Raw genomic sequence first — 26082 nt, forward strand, 5'->3', positions numbered from 1 at the left:
GGGGGGGGGGGGCTTCCTATCTTACATGACAGGCAGCAGTTTACCCTGTTCAAAAGCCACAGAGGCTTCGATAAACGTCTATTACACGCAAACTGAGCTCATGTTGGAATAAAATAACATTGAAAAGCAAGCCTATAAACGTAGTCGAAATATCAGACCCGTCTGAAGTGAGTGGTGCTGTTGGGGTGTCTGACGGTTGGTTGTCTTACTATTGGTTCTGTACTTTGGAGTACAGTACTGTACTGTACTTTGTAGTACTGCACTGTACTGTTCTTTGTAGTACTGAACTGTACTGTGTAGTACTGTACTGTACTTGTACTGTTCTTTGTAGTACTGTACTGTACTGTGTAGTACTGTACTGTACTTGTACTGTTCTTTGTAGTACTGTACTGTACTGTACTTCATATTACTGTACAGTATTTGGACTGTACTTTGTACTGTACTGTACTGTACTGTACTGTACTTTGTAGTACTGTACTCCGTAGTACTGTACTGTACTTCATAGTACTGTACTGTACTATACTATACTGTACTGGTCTTCATAGTACTGTACTTGGTAGAACTGTACTGTACTGTACTGTACTGTACTGTACTGTACTGTACTGTACTTGGTAGTACTGTACTATACTGTACTGTTCTTCCTAGTACTGTACTTTGTAGTACTGTAATGTACTGTACTATACTGTACTGTTCTTTGTAGTACTGTACTTGGTAGAACTGTACTGTGCTCGTGTGCTGTTCTTCGTACTACTATACTATACAATACTGTACTGTTCTTCGTAGTACTGTACTTTGTAGTGTTCTTCGTAGTACTGTACTGTACTGTGCTGTAGTTGTTGAGCACCACTTTGTCATGTGTTGTGCACGGCAACACGTTGTGAACTTGTACTGTAGATCTGAGAAGAAATGCTGTACTGTACTATACTGTACTCCTCCCTGGACTGTCTGTGTGTGTGTGTGTGTGTGTGTGTGGGGGGGGGTCCTCTACTGGCCACTTTGGGTGTTGCAGCTACATACATACATACACATATAGCTCCACATAGGAGTGGCGCTAGCACCACTCAAAAAGTCGTTTGGGCAGCTTCAAATGCAAATAAATCAGGGTCATTTTTCCTTTTATTCAGAAACACATTTCGGTCCTGAGATCTTCATCAGCAGGTTGTCTTGGAAGGTTTTAGGGCCGTAATGTTGCGATTCTCAATAACAAAATCCCTCATTTTGTTTTGCATCCGAAGGCGGTGTGCACGTTTTTTTGTTTGGGGGGAAGGGGGGGGGGGGGGGGGGGGTGGGAATAAAAGAACACAAAGTGTACAACAGCAAAAAAAAAAGAAAGAAAGAATCACACACAACTTAAATAGTCAGGAGAAGCTGGGAATTGCAACAGGAGTGGTAGTGATGGCAACGGTTTCTCACCGGGAGTGGGGAGGTGTGTGTGTGTGTGTGTGTGTGTGTGTGTGTGTGTGTGTGTGTGTGTGTGTGTGTGTTGAGGGCGAGTAGGTGGGCGGGCGGTCAGGAGCGGAGGCGGTGGGGAGTTGGAGTTGCCAACCACATTGCGGCAGCGGTTGCCATGACAGCCAAGGCATATGTGCTGTTGTTTGCTCTCCGTCTCTCATAGTGGACCCACTCACCCGTACACATTCTTTACAGCCCGATTTACACTCGTCGTAGGACGTCGTAATGTATCAGCGGTTCCCAACCTTTTCTGGATCAGGGCCCAATTGGGCCGCATGGATTTTCAGAGCATGTTTATTTGAACAATCAATTGATTTGTGTTTCTGGCTTGGATCAATGGAACTAACCTAGTATACTTGAAGTTCTTATTCATCAGTATTCACATTTTTCATGGTTTTAAAGAAAGAAAAGTTTTTTTCTTTACAATGTTAATGTTATAAATAAAAATAATTTATTTGTGGGCCCACTTGCAATGTCCTCACGGCCCACAGGTTGGGAATCGCTAAGATTCACTGCATAAATCGGGCTTCACTCCTCCCCGTCAACCCACCCCGGCGCTCTCCGAAAGTGCAACGACAACAACAGGAGATGACCGTGTCACATAAATAAACAAGTGGTGGGGGGGGTGGGGGGGGGGTTCAGATGGCCTGGGCAGCACTATGTCAACCCTCTCCTCATCACGCTGAGTCCGTGTCTCAGTTTTGTTGTTTTTATTTAGCATTTCCGTTCATCTATTTAATCGTACTTTGTCTTTAAACAGTTTGCTGTGTGGCTCCGCTGTGACTCCTCGCCACAGGGCGGACAGTTCATCCCAGAGAGACATTCCTGGTTCTGCCAGAGTTCCATTTCCACTTGCTGTCTTCATTTCATTTATTTTTTTAGTAATTAATTATTTTAGTCATCGTCTGTATTGTGTGTGTGGTTTTTTGTTTGTTTGTTTGTTTCATTTTGTTTTGATTGTTTGTTTGAATTCCATGAATATCTCAAAAGCCCCTCCTGTTTGGTAGTTCCACAAGGCAGTGCTTTGAAGAAGAAAGTCCTCAGCCCGGGAGGCAGACCTTGCCTGCGAACAGCAGTCCCACTATGGTGAAGAAGATGGAGAGCACGAAGAGCACATAGGAAGAGCCCACCACCGTGTTGTTGGGCAGCTTGTAGGGCTGGCCCCCCACCTCGTTGATGTAGAAACCTATGGGGAAGATGAGCGCTGCCATGCAGAACAGGATCACTAGGAGAGAGAGAGAGAGAGAGAGAGAGACAGTTCAGTGATTCTCTTTCATTTCAAGGACCCACACTTTGATATGCATTAGGCTACGTGACAGACGCCCCCATTTATTATTTTCTATAGTGTACAATAGTGTTACTGCATTCTCACTCAGTTGTACACTCTCATAGTTAAATAATCACTGAGGATTTTGCAGTGTAGATTGGGGTCCCAGAGAGAAACCTGGGAAGACCCAAATCTGCAGCTTCCACCTCAAAAACAAGGAGGCTAAACGGGAGCTCAATGTAACCTGGGACGGAATAAGGCCTGAGAACCACCAGCACCCAGTCTACTTGGGAGTAACCTTAGACCGTACCCTCAGCTACAAGGAGCACATCCAGTCTACCTGGGAGTAACCTTAGACCGTACCCTCAGCTACAAGGAGCACATCCAGTCTACCTGGGAGTAACCTTAGACCGTACCCTCAGCTACAAGGAGCACATCCAGTCTACCTGGGAGTAACCTTAGACCGTACCCTCAGCTACAAGGAGCACATCCAGTCTACCTGGGAGTAACCTTAGACCGTACCCTCAGCTACAAGGAGCACATCCAGTCTACCTGGGAGTAACCTTAGAACGTACCCTCAGCTACAAGGAGCACATCCAGAAGACGAGAGCCTACGTGTCCACCAGGAACAGCCTCCTGCGTCAATTAACCAACTCAAAGTGGGGAGCTCACCCAAGCACGCTGCGTACAACGGCACTAGCCCTGTGCTTTTCCACCACCGAATATGCATGCCCAGCATGGTATAACTATAAATCAAGCCACGCACACAAACTAGACCCCATCCTCAACGAGACCTGCTGGAGAGTGACTGGGTGCATCAAAACAACCCCGTACAGTGCCTCTACGCCCTCTCTGGCATATCGCACCCCCTGACATCCACAGAGCAGTCTTCACCAAAGCCGAGCGCACAAAGCAGGCCCATGACAACCAGCACTCAGGTCCAGAAGTAGCTTCCTATGCCACTGCAGAACTGGAAACTACACCATCTGTTGCCAGGACTACGGAGTGGCACAACCAGTGGAACAGCCTGGGCAGCCAGACAACCCAATGGACAGAGAGAGACATTATCCCAGATGAATGCCTCGCGACTGGACATGACCAACCTTGGGCCGTCTGGAAAACTTTGAACCGTCTGCGGGTTGGCGAAGGACGCTGCAAGGCATCCATGAAAAAAAGTAAATTAACATGCTCTGATACATGTGTGTGCGGTGAACCACAAACAATGGACCACATCATGAGATGTAGCTATGCTCCACAATGTACCGGAGTCGACCTGGCCGAGCCAAATTCCGCTGCACTCGCCTGCGCCAACCACTGGAAAGACGTGATATAGAGGTTGGCCGCACACAAAGAAGAAGACTGCACTCTCAGAGGAGCACTCTCCATTTTGGACCCCTGGTGGTCCCTGGACCCGATGTTGAGAAACAGCAGGTTGCTTCACCGTCTAGAGCCTCAGTTATACTTAGTTGCGTGCCGGTATTGTGCTCAGTAAATAGCACTAGCAGATCAAGCTCACAACACATCACGAATGCGACGAGTTGTGAGCTCTGCTATTTACGGCATGCAACACCAGCATGCAACTAAGTACAAGTATAACTCAGGCTTTACAGTACATCACACAACAAACAAAGACCATCTCCAAAAAAAACAAAAAAACAACAACATCACATACTGCCTCTAGAATCCTCTTCACACACATCCGGGACATGAGCAAACGGTGCCATCACACGCCTAGCACTCTCAATTGTTCGGCGAGACACTGTTATGATTATGACTGACAAATTATTAGCTTGAGCAGTAAATACGTGGCCATGGCCATCAACTGCTGCATCAGACAGACGCTGATGAGGCGCCTGTGTACAATGATACGAGATGCATCGGTGGTTTTCCTGCTCATTGTGTCCTTTTCCATTTCTCATATCTTCTGGTCACGTCATGTGTCCAGTTCTATCTGTACGTATATCTCTGCTGTCGGGCAGAGATCAAATACCGGTAGGTCCAAAATATTAACTTTTCAGGAAATGAAAAGAAAAAAAAAGAAAAATGGGGAGAGAGAAAGAAATAAAGTTGTATATATATTGTCAGTCACATACTTGAATTTGTTATTATCAACACACACACACATACACAGTCCCGTGATATACACAATAATCTGCACAAGCGTGACACAGCCTCTGAGATGATCACAACCCCCCTGAGACAGAGCCTATTACACAGACATGATAAATCGACGTTAAAACTGCTCATAGGGCAGAACCTGAAGATTCACCGTCCGAAATTAAAAGGATGTCATATGAACCCAGATTTGAATGACATATTGACACAGTGAAGACCTAAATGCTCCTACAGGAGGAGACTGGGTTAGTGGAGGGAGTTGGATCACTGAAGCGCTGTCAAATGTGGCAGCAGCAAGAGATTGATGTTGAGCATGTTACAGTGAATGTTGGTCAAATAGACAGCTTCAACCATTATAGATTCAACCATTAGGATCATGGCCGTACATAATTGGAGGGTATATGAGAGTAGCTTCCGTGCCTGCCTGAACTACCGTGATGACCGTTCCATCAAATGACAGTGATCCCCATTACTGCCACCTGGACACTGATATAAATCTTGCTTTAGAAGGAGTTTTGTACACTCTGCCATTGCAGCATTAACCAAACTGCCTGGCTGACAATGTTCTGTGCTAGGAGGAGGTATGGGTGTATTTAGAGAGATTCTATGCATTATTTTATTTTTTTTACTGTGTTTGTGTTTCTGTGTTGAACGGGCTGTGAAAACAAATTTCCATCTGGGACAATGAAGTCTAATGTAATGATTTCTATGGTTCTCTGTAGCCAACCTGTTTTATTTTATTTTCATACGCTGTAAAATCCTACGGGAGTGTAAACACGGACATGTAAAGCTAAGGAATTTGCAGTGCGGGGGATCTAATTTCAGAAAGCAAACAACCGTTCGGGCTGTCAATTACAAAAAAAAGGTTTAACCACTTTCAAACTGGCATCCCCATTTTCCAAAATAATGAACAGATCTACAAGCTTTGCAGTGCATTGTGGGCTTTTAGATCGACCACTTTCATGCATCGTATGCAAGTATAAAATAGGGCTTAAGTGGTTAATAAAGGAAGTAGAAGGACGGACAGACCGACAGAGTACACAGAGCGATAAATACATCAACGCCAGAAGCCTTTAGCCCTCGCGCCTCACTTCCTGTCCTCTGTGTCACAGCCAACTACCAAAAGTTATCAGTGGCTGGGCACATGCCACTTGAGCACATAGCACAGTCTGTGTGTGTGTGTGTGTGTGTGTGTGTGTGTGTGTGTGTGTGTGTGTGTGTGTTGCACACAAGGGTCGATATGCCCCAAGGTCAATATGTCCTGTCACCGACAACAAGCCCCTTTTACATTTATTGCACACAGTGAATAAAGTAATTCTGATTATTTGTTACATGATGACGCTTTGGACAATCAGTTATTTGTTGGCAAAATTGCTATACACTGCATGGGCTAACTGATGATAAAAGCCATGACATTCAACTCAGCATGGGCTTTTGAAGGCAGGATCATCAAAGGCTGCAAAATATAGACTGTGGGAGTTGAAGAGAAATAAAGTGACATGGCTTTTTTAACAAACTCATCCCTCCAACCCCCCACCTCCTGACCATAACGCAATTTCATAACCCACTCATCTGGGTAGCATCATATCAGGCAAACAGAGAAGTTGTGAGGATCTGCATACCGGTAGCTACTTTGTCCAAGGACATGAGGACATGCATGCAATGGAAATGACTACAACCACACACATTCATTAATTACACACGATAATAAAAGTATGTGTAGGACAGTGCATGTGGGGTTTATATGTATAAACCGTATGTTCGTACACCTACAGTAGCAGCCTTGCATCTACTCAGCAGACAGTGCTATATACTGTCTTTCTTCCTCAGTGTGTGAAGGCTGTATTTTCTGTGGGCATCATTTTCCACTTCAACCTTACCTAGTGTCCCTATTTTGGGCATTTCATTATTGCCGAAATTGCTGTGATGTGACGAGAGAGAGTGAAAAGGGGGTTTTGATTGATGTGAGTGTCAGGACATACCAACCCTTAAGCAGGGATATGTCAACTAAGGACATATTGACAATAATAAGTAAGGGATAATGTCTGGCTAGGTCACAGCTACTTAATACATAAATTAATAAATGGACCCAAAACACAACAAAACAAGGTATTTCCTTGCTTGCGGTAATGAAAGTATTCCATAAGTGTCGCACTGGCCGGCGTCTGCCCAGCTGTAGCACAGTCAGAAAACAAGGAAGTGAGTTGATCAAATCCATTTCCGGGTACTGCTTTGTCTATTTCTCGCTCAAATGTTTTCAAAAACATTTTTGAGAGCAATGTTTAGCTGTAAATGACATTGTGTGTGTGTGTTTACATGGCTTGTTGTTGGAAACAGCAGTAAATCAAGCGGGGCGCAGCAGGTGCTCTTGAGACTGTGATTGGCCAGCGGTCTGTTATAGAGCGGAGCGGTCATTATCCAGAAATAAGAATTCATCGATTGACCAATCAGAATCAAGCATTCAACCAAGCCGTGTAATAAAGGTACATATCAACCCTTAAGCACATAAGCACTTTTAATCCCCATTTTCGGTATGAGAACAACACCATTGTGTGTCTAAGTATTAAATAGGGCGTGAGTGTGTAAGCACGGATGCGACGCTCACAACACGCTCGTAGATCAGCTATTTGCGCTATTTTTTTATTTTCCCTGTGTATTGTAGGAGGGCTGAGGTTGCTGTGGGCATCGTTAACAAGCCGTGCCATGGTCAAGACACCACAGTAGCACCCGCCGCAGGGACCAATTAGCCTGGTGTGTTGTGTTGATCACATGGCGGGTCCGATGACAAAGGAGGCATGCAGGCGCCCGAGACGAGGCGAGGCTTGTGTTGCGAAGCTTGTGTTGTGTTGCAGCGCTCAGCATGTTGTCCGTCCGGCAGCATCCAGGCAGGCAAACATGAGGTCAGGGGTGAAATCATTAAGAGCCTTTATCACAGTAAATGCAGGCTACCGTCTGTGTTTCAACAGAGACATCACTAATTAGAGTCACCCCCACTTATCTCCGTTTCCTTTGAAGATGTGTAGTTTCAAGTCGAGCTTCCAGTCCACTAATGTAGCAAACACTTTGGGTTTCCGCTAAAGCGAAACAAATTCATTAATTAAAGCACACCAGTGGATTATTACTCAATAGCTGGGCTACGTTTGAAATGGAACAGCTAAATCTGATAAAGATGCTCTGCCACTTTGATTCATACAACACAGGGTCCTTCCATCTGAGGGTGCTTTACTAGGGTCATTCTTCCAAGAACAGGTACAGGTAGCTTGAAACCAAAATTGGTCTACTGGGTCTTTTTCTGAAGTAAAAATAAATTGAGGCTGTGACAGGCTCTATTTCACAAACTCTTCACTACAGATAGTCCAGCACCATTTCCACACTTGCTATTGTTTTCCTTTTAAAACTTTTGCCTGAGAGTGGTTCCTGGTTGAATTGACTGTAGAAGCAGTAGTAGTGAGTAGGGTACCAGTGATCTGTCTAAATATGTCTAACAGTAACAACACTGATATATGCCATGTCAAAAACATTCACATTTTGAAGACTGGCTAACCAGCTAGCTACTGTATCCTCCACAATTACTGCAGGAATGTGTCAGTGGCACAGAGTCTGGTTATAACTATATCCTTTAATGTTACCTTGCAGGATGTCTGTCTTTTTTGTGTTCAAATTGCATGATATATCCTCATGACAGCTGGCAAAAACTTGGGAGTTTGTAAGCCTGCCTGTCTTTGCCTGTCTTGTCACGTTGTTGAGCTGTTCTGTGCTGGTGGCTGAGTCCCTGTGGACTCCAGACTCTTACTGACATTGCACCTATTGACTTTGCTCAACAGAAATGCTGTAGAGAAAATAAGTCAATTTTGTGATAGCACAGGACTGTTGGGTTTAACCACATAAACCCTGGCATCCCTATTTTGGGCATGTCATTATAGGTGATCATTTTCCAAAATCCCTGAACAAACAAATCCCTAAAATAAAATAACAACTTGCATAGTCGCGTGGCGAAACGTTGTGAGCTGTGAGATCGGCTATTCGTCATATGTCTAATTACATAAAGCTTAAAGTCCCTGTTCCCATTCTAAATTGTGTGGCTGGAAGAAGAAGATAAAATTGACAAAAAAAGTAAGCTTAAAAGAAAGCACAATATGGTTGGGTTTGTGCTGGCATTATAGAGATGTTTTCGTTTTAAACAGAAGCTTGTAATATAAGCTCTAGAATAGATCATCAAACTGTACCTGCTTCCCTCAAGTGATTCCAAAATAGGCACTTGAAATGTAATTTTGTATACAACTAATCATCATCATCATCATTATTTGTGACCACCATACATTTGTAAAGAGAATACACATTTGCAGACACTCTGTAATGCTCTGAAAGTGCTGATCAGGCCATCTTGCTGCATTTACCTAAGCACTGCATGTGAGTAGAAGAAGCTGATCCTGAGTCAGCCATAACGTCTGGTATCTCCACTTATAATGTAAATGACCCTACGTCCCTGTGTTCCAAGCTATCAGCAACTTAAGCATAGTTATGATGAATTTACAGCGCAAAAAAGAACACACAAACATAAGACTCATTTAGAACCAGTCTTTGTACTACTGACAATGTGTGAGCTGACACAATCCATTATTAAAACACTGACGCATAGGAAATAACACTCTGACACAACATTATGTTGCTTAACCCATCAAGACACGAGGCCGATTCTACAAATGCTTTCTAAATCAGTAGTTTCCACACTTTCAAGATTTTTCAAAAATCGAAAAAAATCGAAAATGACACAGATGCTTTCCCACTTTGAATAAAGGCTGCCTCCCAGCTTGTTCTTTCTAATAGTAGAGTAGGAGAGAACGAGAGCACCCCTATGTGTGACGCACAGAACCCTAACATAACCCAAAACCCATCCAAATCCTAAAATTCTTGGACAAGCTCCGTACATTTTCTGTTTTCAGATTAACCCTGGTTACCAATTTCGGTGCAAAGTTAAAACATTTTGCGATGTGATGTCGATGTGTTATGAGCTGGTACGAGTGGCACATTTTCCTATTTGTCCTACGACAAAGTATATAGGGCTCAAGTGGTTAAAAGTTGATTTAATCTCAGTCACCCAGATTGGCTAAATGTCTCCACTCTGCCAGCTTGTAGCAAAGCATGCTCTGTCAGGTTGACCTGCCCGGCTGGGCAGACACAGCTAATATTTATGTCTCTTCCCTTTCATACATTGCTCCGGCCATGTGTTTATCTACACTGGGCCAGAAGTGAACCACAGTGGCCCACAGCCATCATAGCAGAAGGATGCTGGGAAAAGGTAAGCCCAGGAGGAGGCGGGAGTATACCTGGCTCAGCTTTTCCGTTGCTAGCTCAGCTAATGAGATAGCTGCAGTGCTCAGTGACCGAAGTGACTGCATGGGGCCCTTCTGGAGCTTCTGCGCCTCTTGGGCAGATGTTTCTACACCTGCACTGTGGCTTCACCTGGCCGGCCCACTTGCTGCTGATCAAACGGCAGCAGCTAAGGGGAGTGGAAGCCAATAAAGTGGCTTGGCTGTGGGGTCTTCACTAGTGGGGGTGTAATGTGTACGGCCCAGGGGGCTCCAGAGTGCAACGTACGTGGGAGTGTAGAGGGGGACAGAGCGCGGTCTGTGGTGGTCATACAAAGCTGCCCATTCAGGTGCCAGTGGCCCGTGGCCAGTTACACCTACTGGTACAGTATACTACCTACCCAACTCCAGACTTCATCACCTGCTAGCCCCCAATGAATCATCCTGGTCTCAACACTGGACCCATGACTCTGTGCCTCTGCCTCTCCCTCGATCCGTGTCCCCACTCTCTCTCCCACGCACAGCTCATTGGTCTAAAGCCAAATGTATATTTTGTCAAATTGTCACTCGACACAAGTGACCAACTGAAAAATGTGTCACGACACATGAGTCAGTGGTTCCCAGGGGTTCTTGAGAGGGTCCACAGCTAAATTATTAACAGTTAAGAACCAAATGAACCCTTAGCGGTGTGTAACTCTGAGAGTGATTTACTGGAACCTTTAAAGAGTTACGGGGGACCGTGGCCTAATGCATACCACACTGGGGGTGCTTGAAGTAAAAAGGTTTGAGAACCACTGACATGAATTAGCCTCAAGTCCTCTTTAATTAATTGACCTGACTCTTCACCCCCTTACGGCTCACAGACACTCATTATGAGCCACAGCACAGCAGCCCCAGAGAGGCGCAGTGTTCAGCAATGTAGTTCAGCAACGTCAGGGGGAAACAAAAATTACAACAACAACAAAAAAACTCAAACAAAACAAGCACAGCTCTGGCTCCATCCCTCTCCTCTCTGCCTGTTCCAGAGGTGGGCTGTGCTTTCATACCACATCAGTCTCTCACGACAACGTGCTGTTGTTTGGCCTTCTGCCAGAACCCAAAACACAACGCCCTGGTTCAAAAAAGAAGCAAACGAGAAAGCCTAAATACATATTTTACTTGTGGCCATTGTGCAAGCAAACAGGATAGACTGCTGAGATCGTAACAACAGAAAGCAGACAATGGTGGAGATTACTTCCCGTTGCCACGGCAACCTCATCACTTGCCGCCGAGTGCGACCGTCAAAGAGTGACTTGACGCCTTCCAATTCAGCTCGGGACGCAGATTTTGCTTGGCGCACAGCCCCATTCTTTAAGAGGGCTCGGATTTCTGTAAATATGGCGATTCACGGGGACTTTGCACGGGTTTAGCGGATGCTACAAAGCCTGGCGAATTTGTCCTGACTTCGCGAATCTCGAAAACAAAAACCCAACAGAATAGGTGTGAAATGTAGCCTTTTTTCACACAGTATGTCCAGACTTTATATGCTGCGTTATGGTAATTAGTACTCTGTCCAGTACTCTGTGTGAGCTAGACGCTGTCTATTCTCTTAACCACGTTAGCCCTATATACTGTACTTAATTAACGAATAGCACAATAATTGCAGATTGACAAGCTCACAGCACGTCACATCACAACCTGCTGTGAGCTTGTAAATCAGTTATTTTTGAGGGGCGCTAGCCCCTTCTATATTCAGCTATTAGATTTTCGTCTTAAACAAACATTAAATTAATCTCTCACTTGTTCTCCTCGCCTCCCTGCTTCATCATAGACCAGGTGCCAGCTGCTGGCAAACCAATGCACTACCGTAGCAATGGCTGCTATTTACAGGAAGAGGTGTGATGAGCAGGGGTAGGGGTGTGTGTACACAGTAATATATCCTTATTGTAAATTGAATCACTTAAGCCCGATTTTTCACGGAAAAAGCTCACAACACGTTGCATTGCAAGTGAAATTGCCGTTTATTTTCTTTTAAATCTCTGAAATACTCTATATTGACATGCCCAAAATAGGGACGGATGGCAAGTTTAAAGTGATTAACTCCAAATAGGGTACAAATGGAACCAAAATGGACCTGCAAATGTTAAATGTACAAAAAAGGCCAATGGGATACTGGTCGTTTAGCATGGTCCGACCACTTACTGCCAGTGAAGGCGATCCACCGGGCATATTTGGTGGCTTCACGGCGCCAGTGTGATGCCACCAGGAGTCCACAAGTGACTGTGAGGGAGATGATGCCCATGATGATGAAGAAGAGCGTGGTGACCCACTCCGGGGGCAGCCGTGGCGGGATGCAGGTCCGGTCTCGCCCGTGGATGGTCTGGCACTGCCGGACGAGACCAACAGTCAGGGCGCCTATAGGAAAAAGAGGAAGAGGAATTGTAAAGCCTGCATGTACAAAAGCACATTTATACAGTCACATCTTCACTGGAGATTAATACTGAAGTTCAGAATTAATTACTTTCATAGAATGTTTACACTCTCAAAGGAAGGATTGATCTGTAAAGCCCTTGAAGCAACACAACCCAATAACCAGTACCGAGTCCACACACAATACACCAGTCAGAGCATTGGTTGAAAGTTGAAACATTAGCTCAGTGGCGTACATTAGCTCTGTGTCCTGTGCAAAATGCCATGGTGTCATAGCTGGTCAAATACAGCAGCCCTGCTTACACACAGCAGGCTCCATCAATGCCTCACATAAAAAACTATTCGGCGCTTCTTTGGGGGTGTAAGGTTCTATATTGTTGCTGTCGGGTGGAAACCTTGTATGTCCAAAACTAAAAACGTTACTTGGATGGAAAAAAATAATGTGCTTATCATTTAGACACAAGCTCTTGTAAATAGTACTTTTCATTCATTGGTTACAAAATCACACAAACACTTTCATCGATCACATGCTCACAACGCGTCACATCGCATAGATCGTCTATCTTTGCTACTTTTGGGTCACACGGTAGTATGAAGAAGCAGGATATTAATTTACCCCAAAAAAGATAAAATATATTCAAATATGGAGATACAAGGTTTCTGCCCGACAGCAACGTTATGTAGCATAGCTGCCAATGCCATTCAAAAAACCTGTTAAGCTCCCGTATGGTTCTATAGAGGTTTGGATTTTGGTTCTATAGAGGTTTGGATTTTGGTTCTACTGTATAGAGGTTTGGATTACTTTGGAAAAAAACGATCACGTACTGTAAATTGGCTGTTTTAGAAGATTTTGCCTACAATGAATGAGATATTGCAAGCCAAAGAACCGCTTTTAGTGGTATTTCTTTAGCACTATTTAGTTTAGCGTTATTCAGCATCATTGTTGTGGAGCATGATAGATACACACAGGCCTGTGAAGAAAAACACTGCAGAAAGAACCAAATCCCCAGCAAGCTTCCAATACAGAGCACCGCACATGACACACACTTCAATTCAATGGGCTTTATTGGCATGAGAAACATACGTTACACACACACACACACACACACACACACACACACACACACACACACACACACACACACACACACACACACACACACACACACACACACACACACACACACACACACACACACACACACACACACACACACACACACACACACACACACACACACACACGATGCAACAAGCCTTCACAGACTTCAGCTTTGAAACAGAAGGTGAGCCAGAGGCTTGGAAAAAGAGAAGGAACGGAACGGAAAAGGGGATGATCTGTAAAAGAGCAAGAGGGACCCGGGGCTTATGACCTAAGTCAAATTCATACTATGCCGCACAACCATATAATGTTATTGCTGACTTTTCCCAAATAGGTTTGCCACTTCCATATTTTTACACATTCTTCCAAATATTTTTAGAAAATAGCGACAAAAAAGCGACAAGCTCATAGTCATAATAATAACGCGTCGTGTTGTCGTAAGCCTGTCGATTGGCAATTTCGAAGAATTTAAGAACAATTTCGAACAACCTTCGAAATGTTCTGTGTGTAATGTAAACGACACGCCCAACATAGTGATGCCAGGTTCAGTTAGTGACGTCAGACTCAGTTAGGATGAAAGTCCTAACTGGGGGGGGGGGGGACTGAAGCTCTGCTGACACCAAAGCAATGAAGAAAGGGGAAGGAGAGGAGGAGAGGAAGGAGAGGAGGAGAGGAAGGAGAGGAGGAGAGGAAGGAGGGATGGAGAAAGACTGAGATTCTCCTCCTTTAATCTGTCACCAATTCAGTGCATGCAGGAGATGACGAGCTTCGTTCTTCAGCCTGGTGGGCCCAATTATATCTGTGGCTGAAGCTCTGTCCCGCTCCCTCTCGTTTGCACGTACGCACGCACGCACGCACGCACACACACACACACACACCACTTTCACATGCAGATGTTTGTGCGACACACACGTATGAGAGCGCACAAGAGCTTGACCCAAGAATCAAGTCAGTGTGTACAGTTCATTATGGAAAGGGAATCTTGCACTTGCTACTACGGCTTGCTACAACATTCCTCTTTCTCTTGTCTTCTGGTACAGAAATGTTGGCTTGGTGGTTCTTGGACGTGAATGCGTAGCACATCTGCTAGCATGAAACAAGGCGTGGTAAGACATTCTACCCATCACTGATCCAACAGGAGAGGAGAGGAGACGGATGGAGCTTTGCCACATGGTGAGTCATGAGCAGAGTGGAGCCAGAGGCAGAAGGCCCAGGCAGAAACATGCCAGGCATAGGGCACTATTTCTAAACCAGTGGTCCATGGCATCAGATTCATTACAGGTGAAGGTCATCCATGGTAAAATGTGTAAAAGTGTGAAATGTTGCACAGATGTTTTCAAACTATGTTTAATAAGTCCATCATAACTCCGGGCTTGATATACTACAATAGCCGATCTACAAGGCATGCGCACAATGTGCTGCAGCGCGACCACAGTCTATGAGCGCGACACATTGAATGTTTGTAGATCTTCTACATACAATTCAGTATAAATCTGGCTGGAATCACTACCAAATATACGTATATATTGTTGTGGAGAGGCAGGGTGGGTGGTCATTAAGGATTGTTCGAAATATGCTAATGGTCCGTGAGCTCAAATAAGGTTCAGAATGAAAACCACTCTGCTAATAGGGGGCGGGGCAGAAGAACCATTACATTAACTTCCATGCTGTCACACGTACGTGCGCACGCGCACAAACACGCACGCACACACACACACACTGACACTTCTACTGGAGTAAGCAGAACCATACAGGCATTTGCTGATCACAGGTTAAGGGCAATAAATATGGACAATGAGGAACAGACAAGGTGGGGGGGGGGGGGGGGGGTCTGAGCGCATACTGTGTTGTTGCGACAGTAGTTCACAGATTACTACGAAAACCTGCAAAACCCCTCAGTCCGTCACACCACCATATATGGCTGCCAGTCCGTCACGCCTCGTATATATATAGCCGTCTCCATATATGAAGATCAGGACAATGACCTCATCAAACCCTGGATAGCCATACATGGAGAAGACTGGATGATCTGGATCATCATCTAGATCTGCATATATGGAGCCGGCCAGCAACTATACATCTGACCTCAAACCCGGCTTAGATCTTCATATATGGAGCTGACCTGTTCTGACATTCCATATGTTGTTCCTCCCCCACCCGTCCTTCCTCTTCGATGTCTCCCTTTTGACTGATACCTGTCCATTCAAACTCTAGATGGGCCCGCCCCAAAGTTTTTTGTGCAGCCGAGCTCCGCTGCTGACTGCCCCCTGCTGACACCCTTAGATCTCCATATATGGAGCTGACCTGTTCTGACATTCCATATGTTGATCTGACCTCATCAAACCCTGTACACTCAAGACACGCTCCATATATGGCCAGTACAGAATTAATTCCATATGGCCCCCCATGGCAAAGCGTTAGCGCTCGCCCAGCAGTCTGCCTTCACCCAGGAGATCGCTTCTCGCCCTCAGGGCGTCTTACTGCTATATACTGTATATATTATACGCACACACAAACGCGCGCACACACACACATCTGTGGGACATGTTTGTTATTTATTTATGTTATTTAGATATGGAATAATGGTCTCTTTAGTTTAGTCACTTTAGTGGGTTTGCAAGGTCTGAACTACGTTGCCTCTCCATGACCATAATGTGCTAAAACAAACCGTTAAAGAAAGGCTCCTTTTCCATGTACTTGTCAAATCGTATGTACAGTTTGTACACTATAAATGCTATGTTATCAAATAAATGTCTTAATTGCTGTTTTAATGACGTAGAAAGTTTAGTGGGAGCGGTAATAGGATGTTGTATGAATTCATTGACCACCAAAGAGACGATGCACTGACAAGTCTTGTGTAGGCAGCTAGATGGAGTTCAACAACAATGTCCCAGTAGGCGGATGGGCATGTACGAGAGACGAGCATGTGGGGGGGTGGGGGGGGGGGTTGGGTGGTTGAACAAAGTCAAGTCTGTTGCCTGCTCTGTCTGCCACCAGGTTGAGGCTGATACCAACCCACTGAGTGGCACTGTGGAGGGAGCTAGCTTCATAATAGAGCAACAGACCATGTGAAAAGACAGTGTGGCTGGCAGTGAGAATCTCTAGGCCAAAGAGCAGGCTGGGCAAAAAACAGCCCTGCAGTCAATCCAGAGGAAATCCTGTCCCCTTTAGAACACCCAACGAAAACACGCCGTTTACAATAACACCCAAACACGGACTCAACCCTTCCTAAACTGCGCACACAAGCCATGCCAGTGGTTCAAAAGGAATGCCTCAGCAGTCTAGAAAAGTTCAGATAAGACATTTCTGGAACCTCAAAATTGAAGGCTTTATTCACAGTCCGGTGTGGGCTACTTAGATAAAAGCTGAACCTTCCACAGCCAACACACAAGAATGCTGTCCTCGGTGCCCACTCCCATTTTATTACGGACCGGGCGAGGCAGAAACGATGATTCGTACCTCTCTTTTTTACTGCCTTATCTCCAGCCCCGCTTCTATGGCGTTCCAATTCCCTCCCTGTGTAGCAATCTTATGCCATAACGGCCCAATTCGCAGTAACGAAAAATGGAGGTCATGACTCGACTGACTAAAATGGCACCTGAATGGCCCACTAGGGCTTAGTGAGTAGCCTATTTCTGAAGTGGGCCACATATTCCCAGCTAACCTTGAACACAACGGAGGACAGGAGGTGAGGGAGGTAGCCGTGTAGCCGAGGAACAGCGGGGAGCCAGAGAACATTAGGCAGGGGTTGGATAGCAGCGGTTAATGGCACTGCTTTATGACCATTTCCCCTGGATCCTCCGGGCCCCCGCTGCTTCACTAGCTCTCCGTGGAATTCCTGCCTTGCAGCAGGCAGGCACGCCATGGTAAACAGCCTGGACAAGACACAGAACAGCAAAAAAAACATGCAATTATAACACACACACACACACACACACACACACACACACACACACACACACACACACACACACACACACACACACACACACACACACACACACACACACACACACACACACACACACACACACACACACACACACACACACACACACACACACACACACACACACACACACAATGTTTATGTATCTTACACATGGATAAATAAACATTAGTATATAAATTATGTTGGGGTGTGTGTGTGTGGGGGGGGGGGGCTATGGGGGGTCAAGGCCTGCTGATTTGAGGTTGGTGAGGGGTCAGTATGAAAGGAAAGGCCTGCTATGCTACAGTGTTTGGTGTATGCTTCAAGAGAAGAGAGAAAACGATCTACACACCAGCACCACCACCATTTATCTCAAACACACAAGCAACAGAACAGGTAAATCCTCCATTCTGAATATGCACCCTCTCTCTCTCTCTCTCTCTCCGTACTCTCTATCCTCATCGACAGAATATTCGTTCTCCATTCTCCTCACTTTCACCGTCATGGAAACTACAACTCTCGTCACCCTATCTCACTGCCCCAGCCCTCCTCTTCCTCCCACTGTTTTCACTCACATCCCTCAGTCATCCATCTCTCTCTGCTCTCTCTCTCTCTCTGACAGCGTCTCAGTCTAAATGAGAGGAAATAAGGCCCCTGTGTACTTGTCTTCAGCATGGCGATGCTCCCATTAGCAAAGCATGGTGGGGGTGCTGGCGGCGTTTGCCAACGCTTAACGGATGAGTCAAACGGGCCTCTGAACTGTGGTGGGCGGCAAAACAGGACAGCGAAAGGTAGCCGACGGCTGCCTGCTTCTCCTGCAAGAGGCTTTTAAAGTACAACACATTGCACAGAGGCACCGCAACACATCGGTGTTCTATCTGTAAATACACAAACACTGCTCGACAAACCCCAGTGTGAGCAATTCTTAATGTACGAATGTGTCGCGTGATGAAAATAACTGATCTAAAAGCTTGTCGCGCCACATTGTGAGCTTGTTGAATTGTCCATACGCAACACCACCGTATGATGGAATTAAGTCCGACTCATGGCGAAAGTAAAAGGAAAACATCATTCACTTGATTACCTCCATAAATACGGAAGCATCTCGAAAAGGTGGACCAGAGGAGGGGAAATGTTTCACTCCACCGTTACGTTGCAGAGAAAGAAATAAGATAGAGGCTTCAGCTAGAAGACCATAGTGTTATGGAATGCACAATTCTATTTTTGGACAGTTAAATCTACAAATATACAATCTACGTGTCACCACAAACCAAAGCAAATCCACAGTTGTGTCATCGAATAACATATTCTGGAGCCACAATGTTGATAAAGTATAGTAGGATTGACCTGAGTCATATGAGACTTTGATAGAGGTTTTACACTCGAATGCCAACAGAGTCAAACCATACAATTTGCTCATATCCTTTGGATAAAGTCATGCCTCCACAAAGTGCATTTTCAATTTGGAAGGAATAACACAGAGCAGCTCCAGAAGATGTCAGCGGATTACATAACATGTTGAAGTCTCAGCTACCTTGAGTCTAGCTTAGCGAGAAATCTAGCTGTCTACAGATGTACTGACAAAAACCTGCCCACGGAGCTTAGAAATAGGAAAAGAATGGCGTTCGATGCAGGTTGCATTCTTGCTTTAATCTCTGCTGGCGTAGGCCAGGGATATATTTAGTTTAGGCCAGGGTCAGGATGGAGTAAAAATAAAAGCCCATCTGAGAGGAATGTGAAGACATGAGGGTTTGAATAAAATAAAAGGTTTCCTTATAACATCACTGGTAGTCAAAATCATGTTAATATGATTAGGACTGACATTTATCTGCTTGACCAGTGAATGGATTTGTTGATTTACTCAAATTTCTACAACACACAATGATATACTGTACTTGACACCATGGCAATCAACTAATTTATCAGATAGGCCGACTGTGCACAATGATGATAGCACCTGACTTGTGCACAATGAAATGAGATGCATCATGCATCTGTTGTTTTCAAACTACATTCTGTTCTTTTCCATATACAATATGTTCTGGTCATGTCACGTGTCTGTCCAGTACTGTTGTATTCTCTCTATGTGTTTAATAAAGTTCAGAACGTGTGCTGCCGTGTGATACTGCCTGATGACATCTTGTTCTATGTGCTCGCGAGTTGCGACTTAACTGAACTGAACCATCACTCACCACCCTGTAGTTAGTGGGAGACTCTTAAGACCACATGGGGAGGGTCAACTAAATTCACAATAATCACATTTCCTTTTTGTATCGTTTTGAATAATGGCTCGGTGGGAAAACTCAAATAATAGCCGCCCAGACGAGAGAACGAACAGTGAGCACATCAAACACCTCATCTCCCGTGCTGGTCTACCTAGGAGAGAGTCCTGACTCCTGAGCAGTGTGTTTGAAATGGAAAAAGCAATCACATAAGAAATTGGGGAAATGCAGACAGGGAGTCATGCATTTAATGAGGCGGATATGTTGAATTTTGGTGACAAATGTAATAATAACTTTTGAATGGTGCCTTTTGGAAATAGTTACATTATCACAATTCTATGCGTTCTCTATATGATTAACCATCCAGAAATAATGTATAATCAGTCACTGACAACAGTTGGCAAACCTACAATAAATGGTAAGATTTGTACAGGCAAAGGGGAAAGACAAAATATTTGGTCAACAGATGAATGACCTGTCCTACATAAACACTTACACCACATATTGTTCAAAGACTGTGGGTTGTTCGTCAATTAATTTATCTGTCAAATGTAACCGTCTCACTGAAAACTGCCAACAAAAGAAACGCTGGCGAGTGGCGAAGTGGCGATATTGGCTAAATTGCTTCTGTAAATATATTCATCTCTCTCTTTCTTCCAGGGTAATGTGTTTATGTATTATGTTCCGTCTTGTTGTTTACATCAAAACAAAAGTTTTGCACTAAAACCTCAGTGCAGTTGAGTGTGGATAGTCAAAAATAGCAGATCTACAAGCGAAGCACACGTGTTGTGATGCATTGCGAGATCATCAATTTTCGACTGTAGTTCACAGCACAACACCCACTGACACCCCCCAACCACTGTAAGCATGAACGAGCAGCACAGACAGAGAGGCAGAGAGAGAGAACCATTAGAGAAATTAATTGTTTCCCACTGTGAAAACACACTTTCAAGGCAGCACAGGACTTGGTCACAGCTTCCTCTTTTATGACATAATCATGATGATCACCTTGGCACCGTGTGGTAACAATGGCTTTGTATGGAAGCCCAGGCAGGAAATGAACTTTGCCGTTATTGCCTGGGGACGTTGTTGCACTGTGACATGGTCACGCCTCTACATTCTGCCTTTTGTGCTGTTTCGGTCTTGCATGAAAGCACTGCTGTTACTACTTGAAGCTGCCTCAGAGCTTTGTATGGAAAACAGCTTCAGGGTGCAACTCATAACCTTTTTTGTGGGTAAAAAAAAACACACTCGTGTGAAGTGAGGGGCGCCCATACAGGAGGGGGGGGCATGCTGAAAACAGGTGGGGGAGGGTGGGCATGGTTGCCACATGGCTTCAAGAGTGAAAGCCAAATTAATAAATACAATGTTATTGTCTCCACCAGGCCGAAGGCATGGGGAGAGAGGATGTTTGGCACTCTGTCTGTATGTGAGTCCGTGTGTGTGTCCGTCCGTCTGTGTACAGATAATCTCTGGCACCGTTAACCCGGTCGATGCCAAATTTTGCACACACCCTCCCTAGATGGGCCAACGATGAACCTCTGCCCCAAATTTTCCAGAACAGCCTGTTATAGTGCCACCAGGAGGTCGACTTTTGTAAAACACATTTTTGAGTGGTGTAAACCACTCCTACAACTGGCTTTGTTAGTCTGTCTGTCTGTGCAAAAATAAATGAGCATGGTTGATGCTGATTGGTTGATGCTGATTTAATTATGTCAGACATTACGTCAGAACACAGCTGATCAGGCTATATAATACCTTACACCACTCAGTTCACACGGGTGTGATTTTTTTATATTACTCTGCCGGATTCTGTCCAAAGATCCTGCAAATTGTTACACAGTATCTCTATAGTCATGTGTTCAAGACTGATCTGTCCGATATTACATATTCCATCCTAATTGGTTAACATTGGCTTTCAAAGTTTGCAGGATTGGCCCGTTTTGAACAAAAAGCCTCAAATCATGAACACAGCGTGCAATCTTTCACAGACTTTCCTAGTTTCCTACTAGGCTGAGGAATATATGCCACTCTTTTCACATTGGCCTGTTATAGCGCCACCAACAGGTGGATTTTTGCAAAACACAACAAAATGCCTCAAATCATCCAATTGCCATCCAAGGCATAAGAAGAAATGGCACCCTTTTCACATTGGCCTATTATAGCGCCACCAGGAGGCCACAACCTGACCTGCCCTGGTGGAGACCTGTGCCCAGAGGGACACTTTATCTAGTTGTGTCTGTGTCCAATACATATGGTATAATATGTTAATACCAGAGCCATAGAGTAAGACAGAGTTACGACAACTCCGTTCACTTCATGGGGCTCTTCTACATAGACTTCTATTGGCGAATAGTGACACCGGAAGTTTACGGAATGCATTGGAGTATATGGGCTCGCGCGAGTACATTAACCACGTGACCTGGCTGGCTGTTTTCTGCCCCCTCAATGTCGCAACTCTGTCTATACTCTATAACTTTTGTTAATACAAACCACCAACTGTCATGGTGTAGTCTTCTATTGAGAACTGTACTGTACTTCCTGTGGTCAACTTGTCATCTATTTGTCAAGTACTGGTAGACAAGTGGCATGAAGCACAATCCTTTTCCCAAACAAAGTAACAGGCTTTCTGTATTGGCTCAGCAGTAGAAATGCTGGCGCCCGCGTGAGGGACCCGGGTTCGGGTCCAGGGTAGGACATGAATGAACGTTAGGGATTGCAGCTGATAGCGTTGACAATTATGATACACCCACACTAATTAAAAACCTTTGTGGCCTGGGCCGGCTTAGCGGTCCAGGCACCTTGGCTGGTAATCCAGCATGACAGTGTGTCGCGGGTTTGAGTCCCGATCCAGACGAACTTTGCTGTGTGTCTCCCCCCCATCTCTCTTCCTGTTTCTTGTCTACCTACTGTACATCTATCAATAAAGGAAAAAGGCCAAAACATATCTAAAAAACGTTGTTAAGACAAATGTTAACACCTATACGTTGTTATACATTATTATTCGAATAAAGACGTGACATTTTTTCGGGTAACTGTTTAGAAGGCCTTTTTAGAACCGGCCCCAGGTCTAAACTGATTCATCTATTGCTGCTGGCTTGAATCAACCTCTTGCCAAAAAGCAACAGAAGGCAGAATCTGTCATGTGCACAGCTCCCATCCTGCTAACTGGCCCAGAACATGTTTCTCCACGTTTTTTAGCACAAAGACAGCATGCTGGGTTCCTTCCAGGAATAGGTCACCAAGCGCTCACCTCGGTTCAAACGCTCTTCTCATCTCTCAACAACAAGCCTGGGAAATGGAGGCAGGGGTCAACCAATTAGCGATGTGATTTTGTGAGGGGTCTTGCAGCAAGTGCTCCGACTCCCACATGACCTTTCACCCTTACCCACAATACAGTGGCAAGCAGAATGTGTGCTGAGGTTAGGTTACCGATGGCAATGCCAGCCATGGGAATAGGGAGAGCATATCAAGCCATACTCGAGTTCCACCACTGTGTCAACTTAAACAAACCCGCAAGAGGAAATGAGGAAGCAATCGTGTTGTTTTAAAGAATTCTCCATTGTATTTAGCTTCAACCAAGCCAGTCTAATCCAATCTAATGTAATCTAACGTAATCTAATCTAATAGCACGTACAACATGCCACGGCATGACTTTTAACCTACTACCCTGCAGTGGAACGGTTTTGCTAAAAACATCACAAAGGAACAGAGGCTCTCACAGTACCAATGTTTCCACTATATTGTAAATTCTAAAACAGTGGCTGCTTGCCCATATATTCTGAAAGTGAGGAGAAAACCACAGTGTGTGTGTGTGAGGGGGATACTGAAAATGTCAACGGTCTATCACCTACCCATCTCATAATCTTAAAACCTGTACAACAAAAGACCAGCCATCAAAAACAGCCATCAAGGACAGCTCTGGGGAAGGTGGAGAGGGAATGTGAAAACAGTAAAAAGAGAGAGAGAGAGAGAGAGAGAGAGAGAGAGAGAGAGAGATGGGTTGTTCTGCATAACTGCTTTAAAACATCAATAAATACCTACAAATGTGCAAACGGAGTGCATTTCAGAGTGTGTCCCATTTCATATTATTATTGCTTATTATTACCTTATTACATTTGTACACAGTGCTTATTCGGTGGAGATAATACAGTCTGGCTGTGCACTGGTGGATGAACCCTCTATGACCCAGTTACTAAGCCGTCGTCCTGCATGGGGAACAAAGGGTCCAGCTGTCTATCAGCAGCCTGGACGTGTTTTAAGGATTGACCATAGGGATTGACGCCAAAAATAAAGGACCAACTGCCGGCGTTAGTGTTGCCAGGTCTGCTTATTACAAACGACTTTGGGCTTGTTTTTCTCTAAGGTTGCTTGTAAATATTGGTAGTTGCGGCTTGCGGGTTCCAAATGTTTTCATTGTTATTTAAAATATTGTCAAATATTGTCATGTCATGTCAAATTAATATGAATTTGTCCCTAACCCCCATCTGAAAATATTTTATGCCAGGGAGGACCTTACAAGATTATTATTATTTATTTAGCCAAATAGCTCTACGAGTTTGTAGATCGGTTATTTTCAAATAAAAATATCCGATGTATTACTACTATAGGATTAAAGTGTTCATGTGACAGTGGCCTAGTCGCTTCTTGTGGGTTGCTTATTTATCTCGCAAAATCTGGCAACACTGGTGCGTGTGGATCAGTCATAGAGTTATATATAAGGGATCAGTAAGTACGGAGGCAACATCCAACACCTGCTCCACTGTCTACAGTTTCTCACGTGAAGCCACCCCAGGTCTCAGACCCGGATCACATGGTGAGGCTACGGTAGTGTCACTGTTACCACTGTATCCTCACCATCACCTGACCTGAACTGACGCACTCCAAAGGGGGCGCATTATAAAGCAAATGTCTTCTAAAGAGATGATTAAAAATAATAACAATTCTGATTAATAACAATAATAATAAGTGTACCCTTGGTATGGGTGGTATGGGTAATATGGGGTATTATATGGGGTTAAAGTGTTTTAATAACTTAACTGCTGTGCAACTGCTTCAATTAAAAATAGATTACTGCAGAATGCAGATTAAATGTTATAAACAACAGGATACATATTTGCGATGTGGATCATTCTTATGGTTAGGCTGCTGTCTGGTTGGGTCACAGAGACAAGAAATGCTGCAAAAAGACCAACGCTAACTTATTTCCTGGTGATAATTAATTACCTGCTGATTCACCAGTGTTGATCCAATCTGGGTTTGCAATGCTGGCTATTGCAAATATATCTGCTGCCAGAAAGAGGCATCCTGATATTATGGTGAGTTTATCCATCACGCCAGCTTCAGTTTGTGGTCTTTTAGTGTTGCAGGGTGTGCTGAATGTGGCCTGGGGGTCCGGATCAGATGCGACCCACCCACCCCCCAGACCGTGAAATAAAAGGTGGAAGAGAAGCTCGGATATCCCCTGATTGCAAATCAGTCTACCTCGCCCCCATCAAAAGGACACTGCTGTTGTGGTTCTCGCATTATTTGGTCCAGCAGCAAGGGGGGGCAGCCGACACATTCAGCTAGAAAACGCTGAAACGTGACGCGCAGAGGGCATCACATCTCCGGTGCCACAGTCGTCCACCTCCGTCGATGAAAGCCAGAAGCCGTCCGGCAGGCAGCCCAACGCCAGGGCCCAACGCTCCTCCAGCCGCTTGTGTTCGGGTTTGGATCCGCTCGGCAGCAGCAGCAGCATCGGGTGACTGCGGCTAGCAGGGCAGCTAGCTAGCGTTTTCAACAGTACCCGAATTCGGACTCGGTGCGCAGAGCTGCGGCCCAGCAGCAGAGGCTGTCTCCTGCCTGCTGCTGCGTCCCAGAGCCGGACCGCGTTAGCATTTCAAGAACAAAATAATGTCACCCCCACCGAACGGAGAGCCGAGACAGCAGAGGAACCGAAGCGGACGAGTCGTGTTCAGGGTGGTGATGGTCTACCGTTGAGAAGAACCCATCCTCCTCCTCCTTATCCCGTCTGCTGCTTATTCATGCCCGCTTGAGCCGCTTCTCCTTCTCCTCCCCTGGAATAGCATCTGTGTTGAAGTCCGCTAGCAGAGAGAGAGACACCACCACCGAGGAGAGGGTCCGAGGGGCTGCTGCTTAATAAACCCTATTTCGCGTCAAACTGCAGTGTATAACAGGACATTAATGTAAAAGGGTAGAGTGGGTAGGTTATTGTTATGGTTAAAGCCCTCCACCACCTCTAAACTCAGCCCCTCTTTCTTCCAAATGACATG

General features: G+C 45.0%; 1 protein-coding gene across 1 annotated transcript; it reads right to left on the minus strand.

Annotated features, from left to right (window-relative positions):
- Positions 1-1438: 1438 nt before the first annotated feature.
- On the minus strand, positions 1439-26082 carry mosmoa (modulator of smoothened a). The gene is made up of 3 exons (XM_079519495.1): positions 25034-26082; positions 12325-12537; positions 1439-2677 (listed from the first exon to the last, which is right to left on the minus strand). The coding sequence occupies exons 1-3, from the start codon at positions 25137-25139 to the stop codon at positions 2493-2495; spliced, it is 504 nt and encodes a 167-aa protein (XP_079375621.1). The 5' UTR covers positions 25140-26082; the 3' UTR covers positions 1439-2492.

The sequence above is a fragment of the Electrona antarctica genome (assembly GCF_951216825.1).
Source record: "Electrona antarctica genome assembly, chromosome: 14".
NCBI classification, from domain to species: Eukaryota; Metazoa; Chordata; class Actinopteri; order Myctophiformes; family Myctophidae; genus Electrona; species Electrona antarctica.

Excerpts from the sequence above, each read along its gene's own strand:
- mosmoa (XM_079519495.1), bottom strand. The coding sequence starts at position 25,139 with ATGGATAAACTCACCATAATATCAGGATGCCTCTTTCTGGCAGCAGAT. Across the intron at positions 12,538-25,033 it reads CAACACTGGTGAATCAGCAG|GCGCCCTGACTGTTGGTCTC; the intron begins GTAATTAATTAT and ends TTTTTCCTATAG. Across the intron at positions 2,678-12,324 it reads GTGGATCGCCTTCACTGGCA|TGATCCTGTTCTGCATGGCA; the intron begins GTAAGTGGTCGG and ends TCTCTCTCCTAG.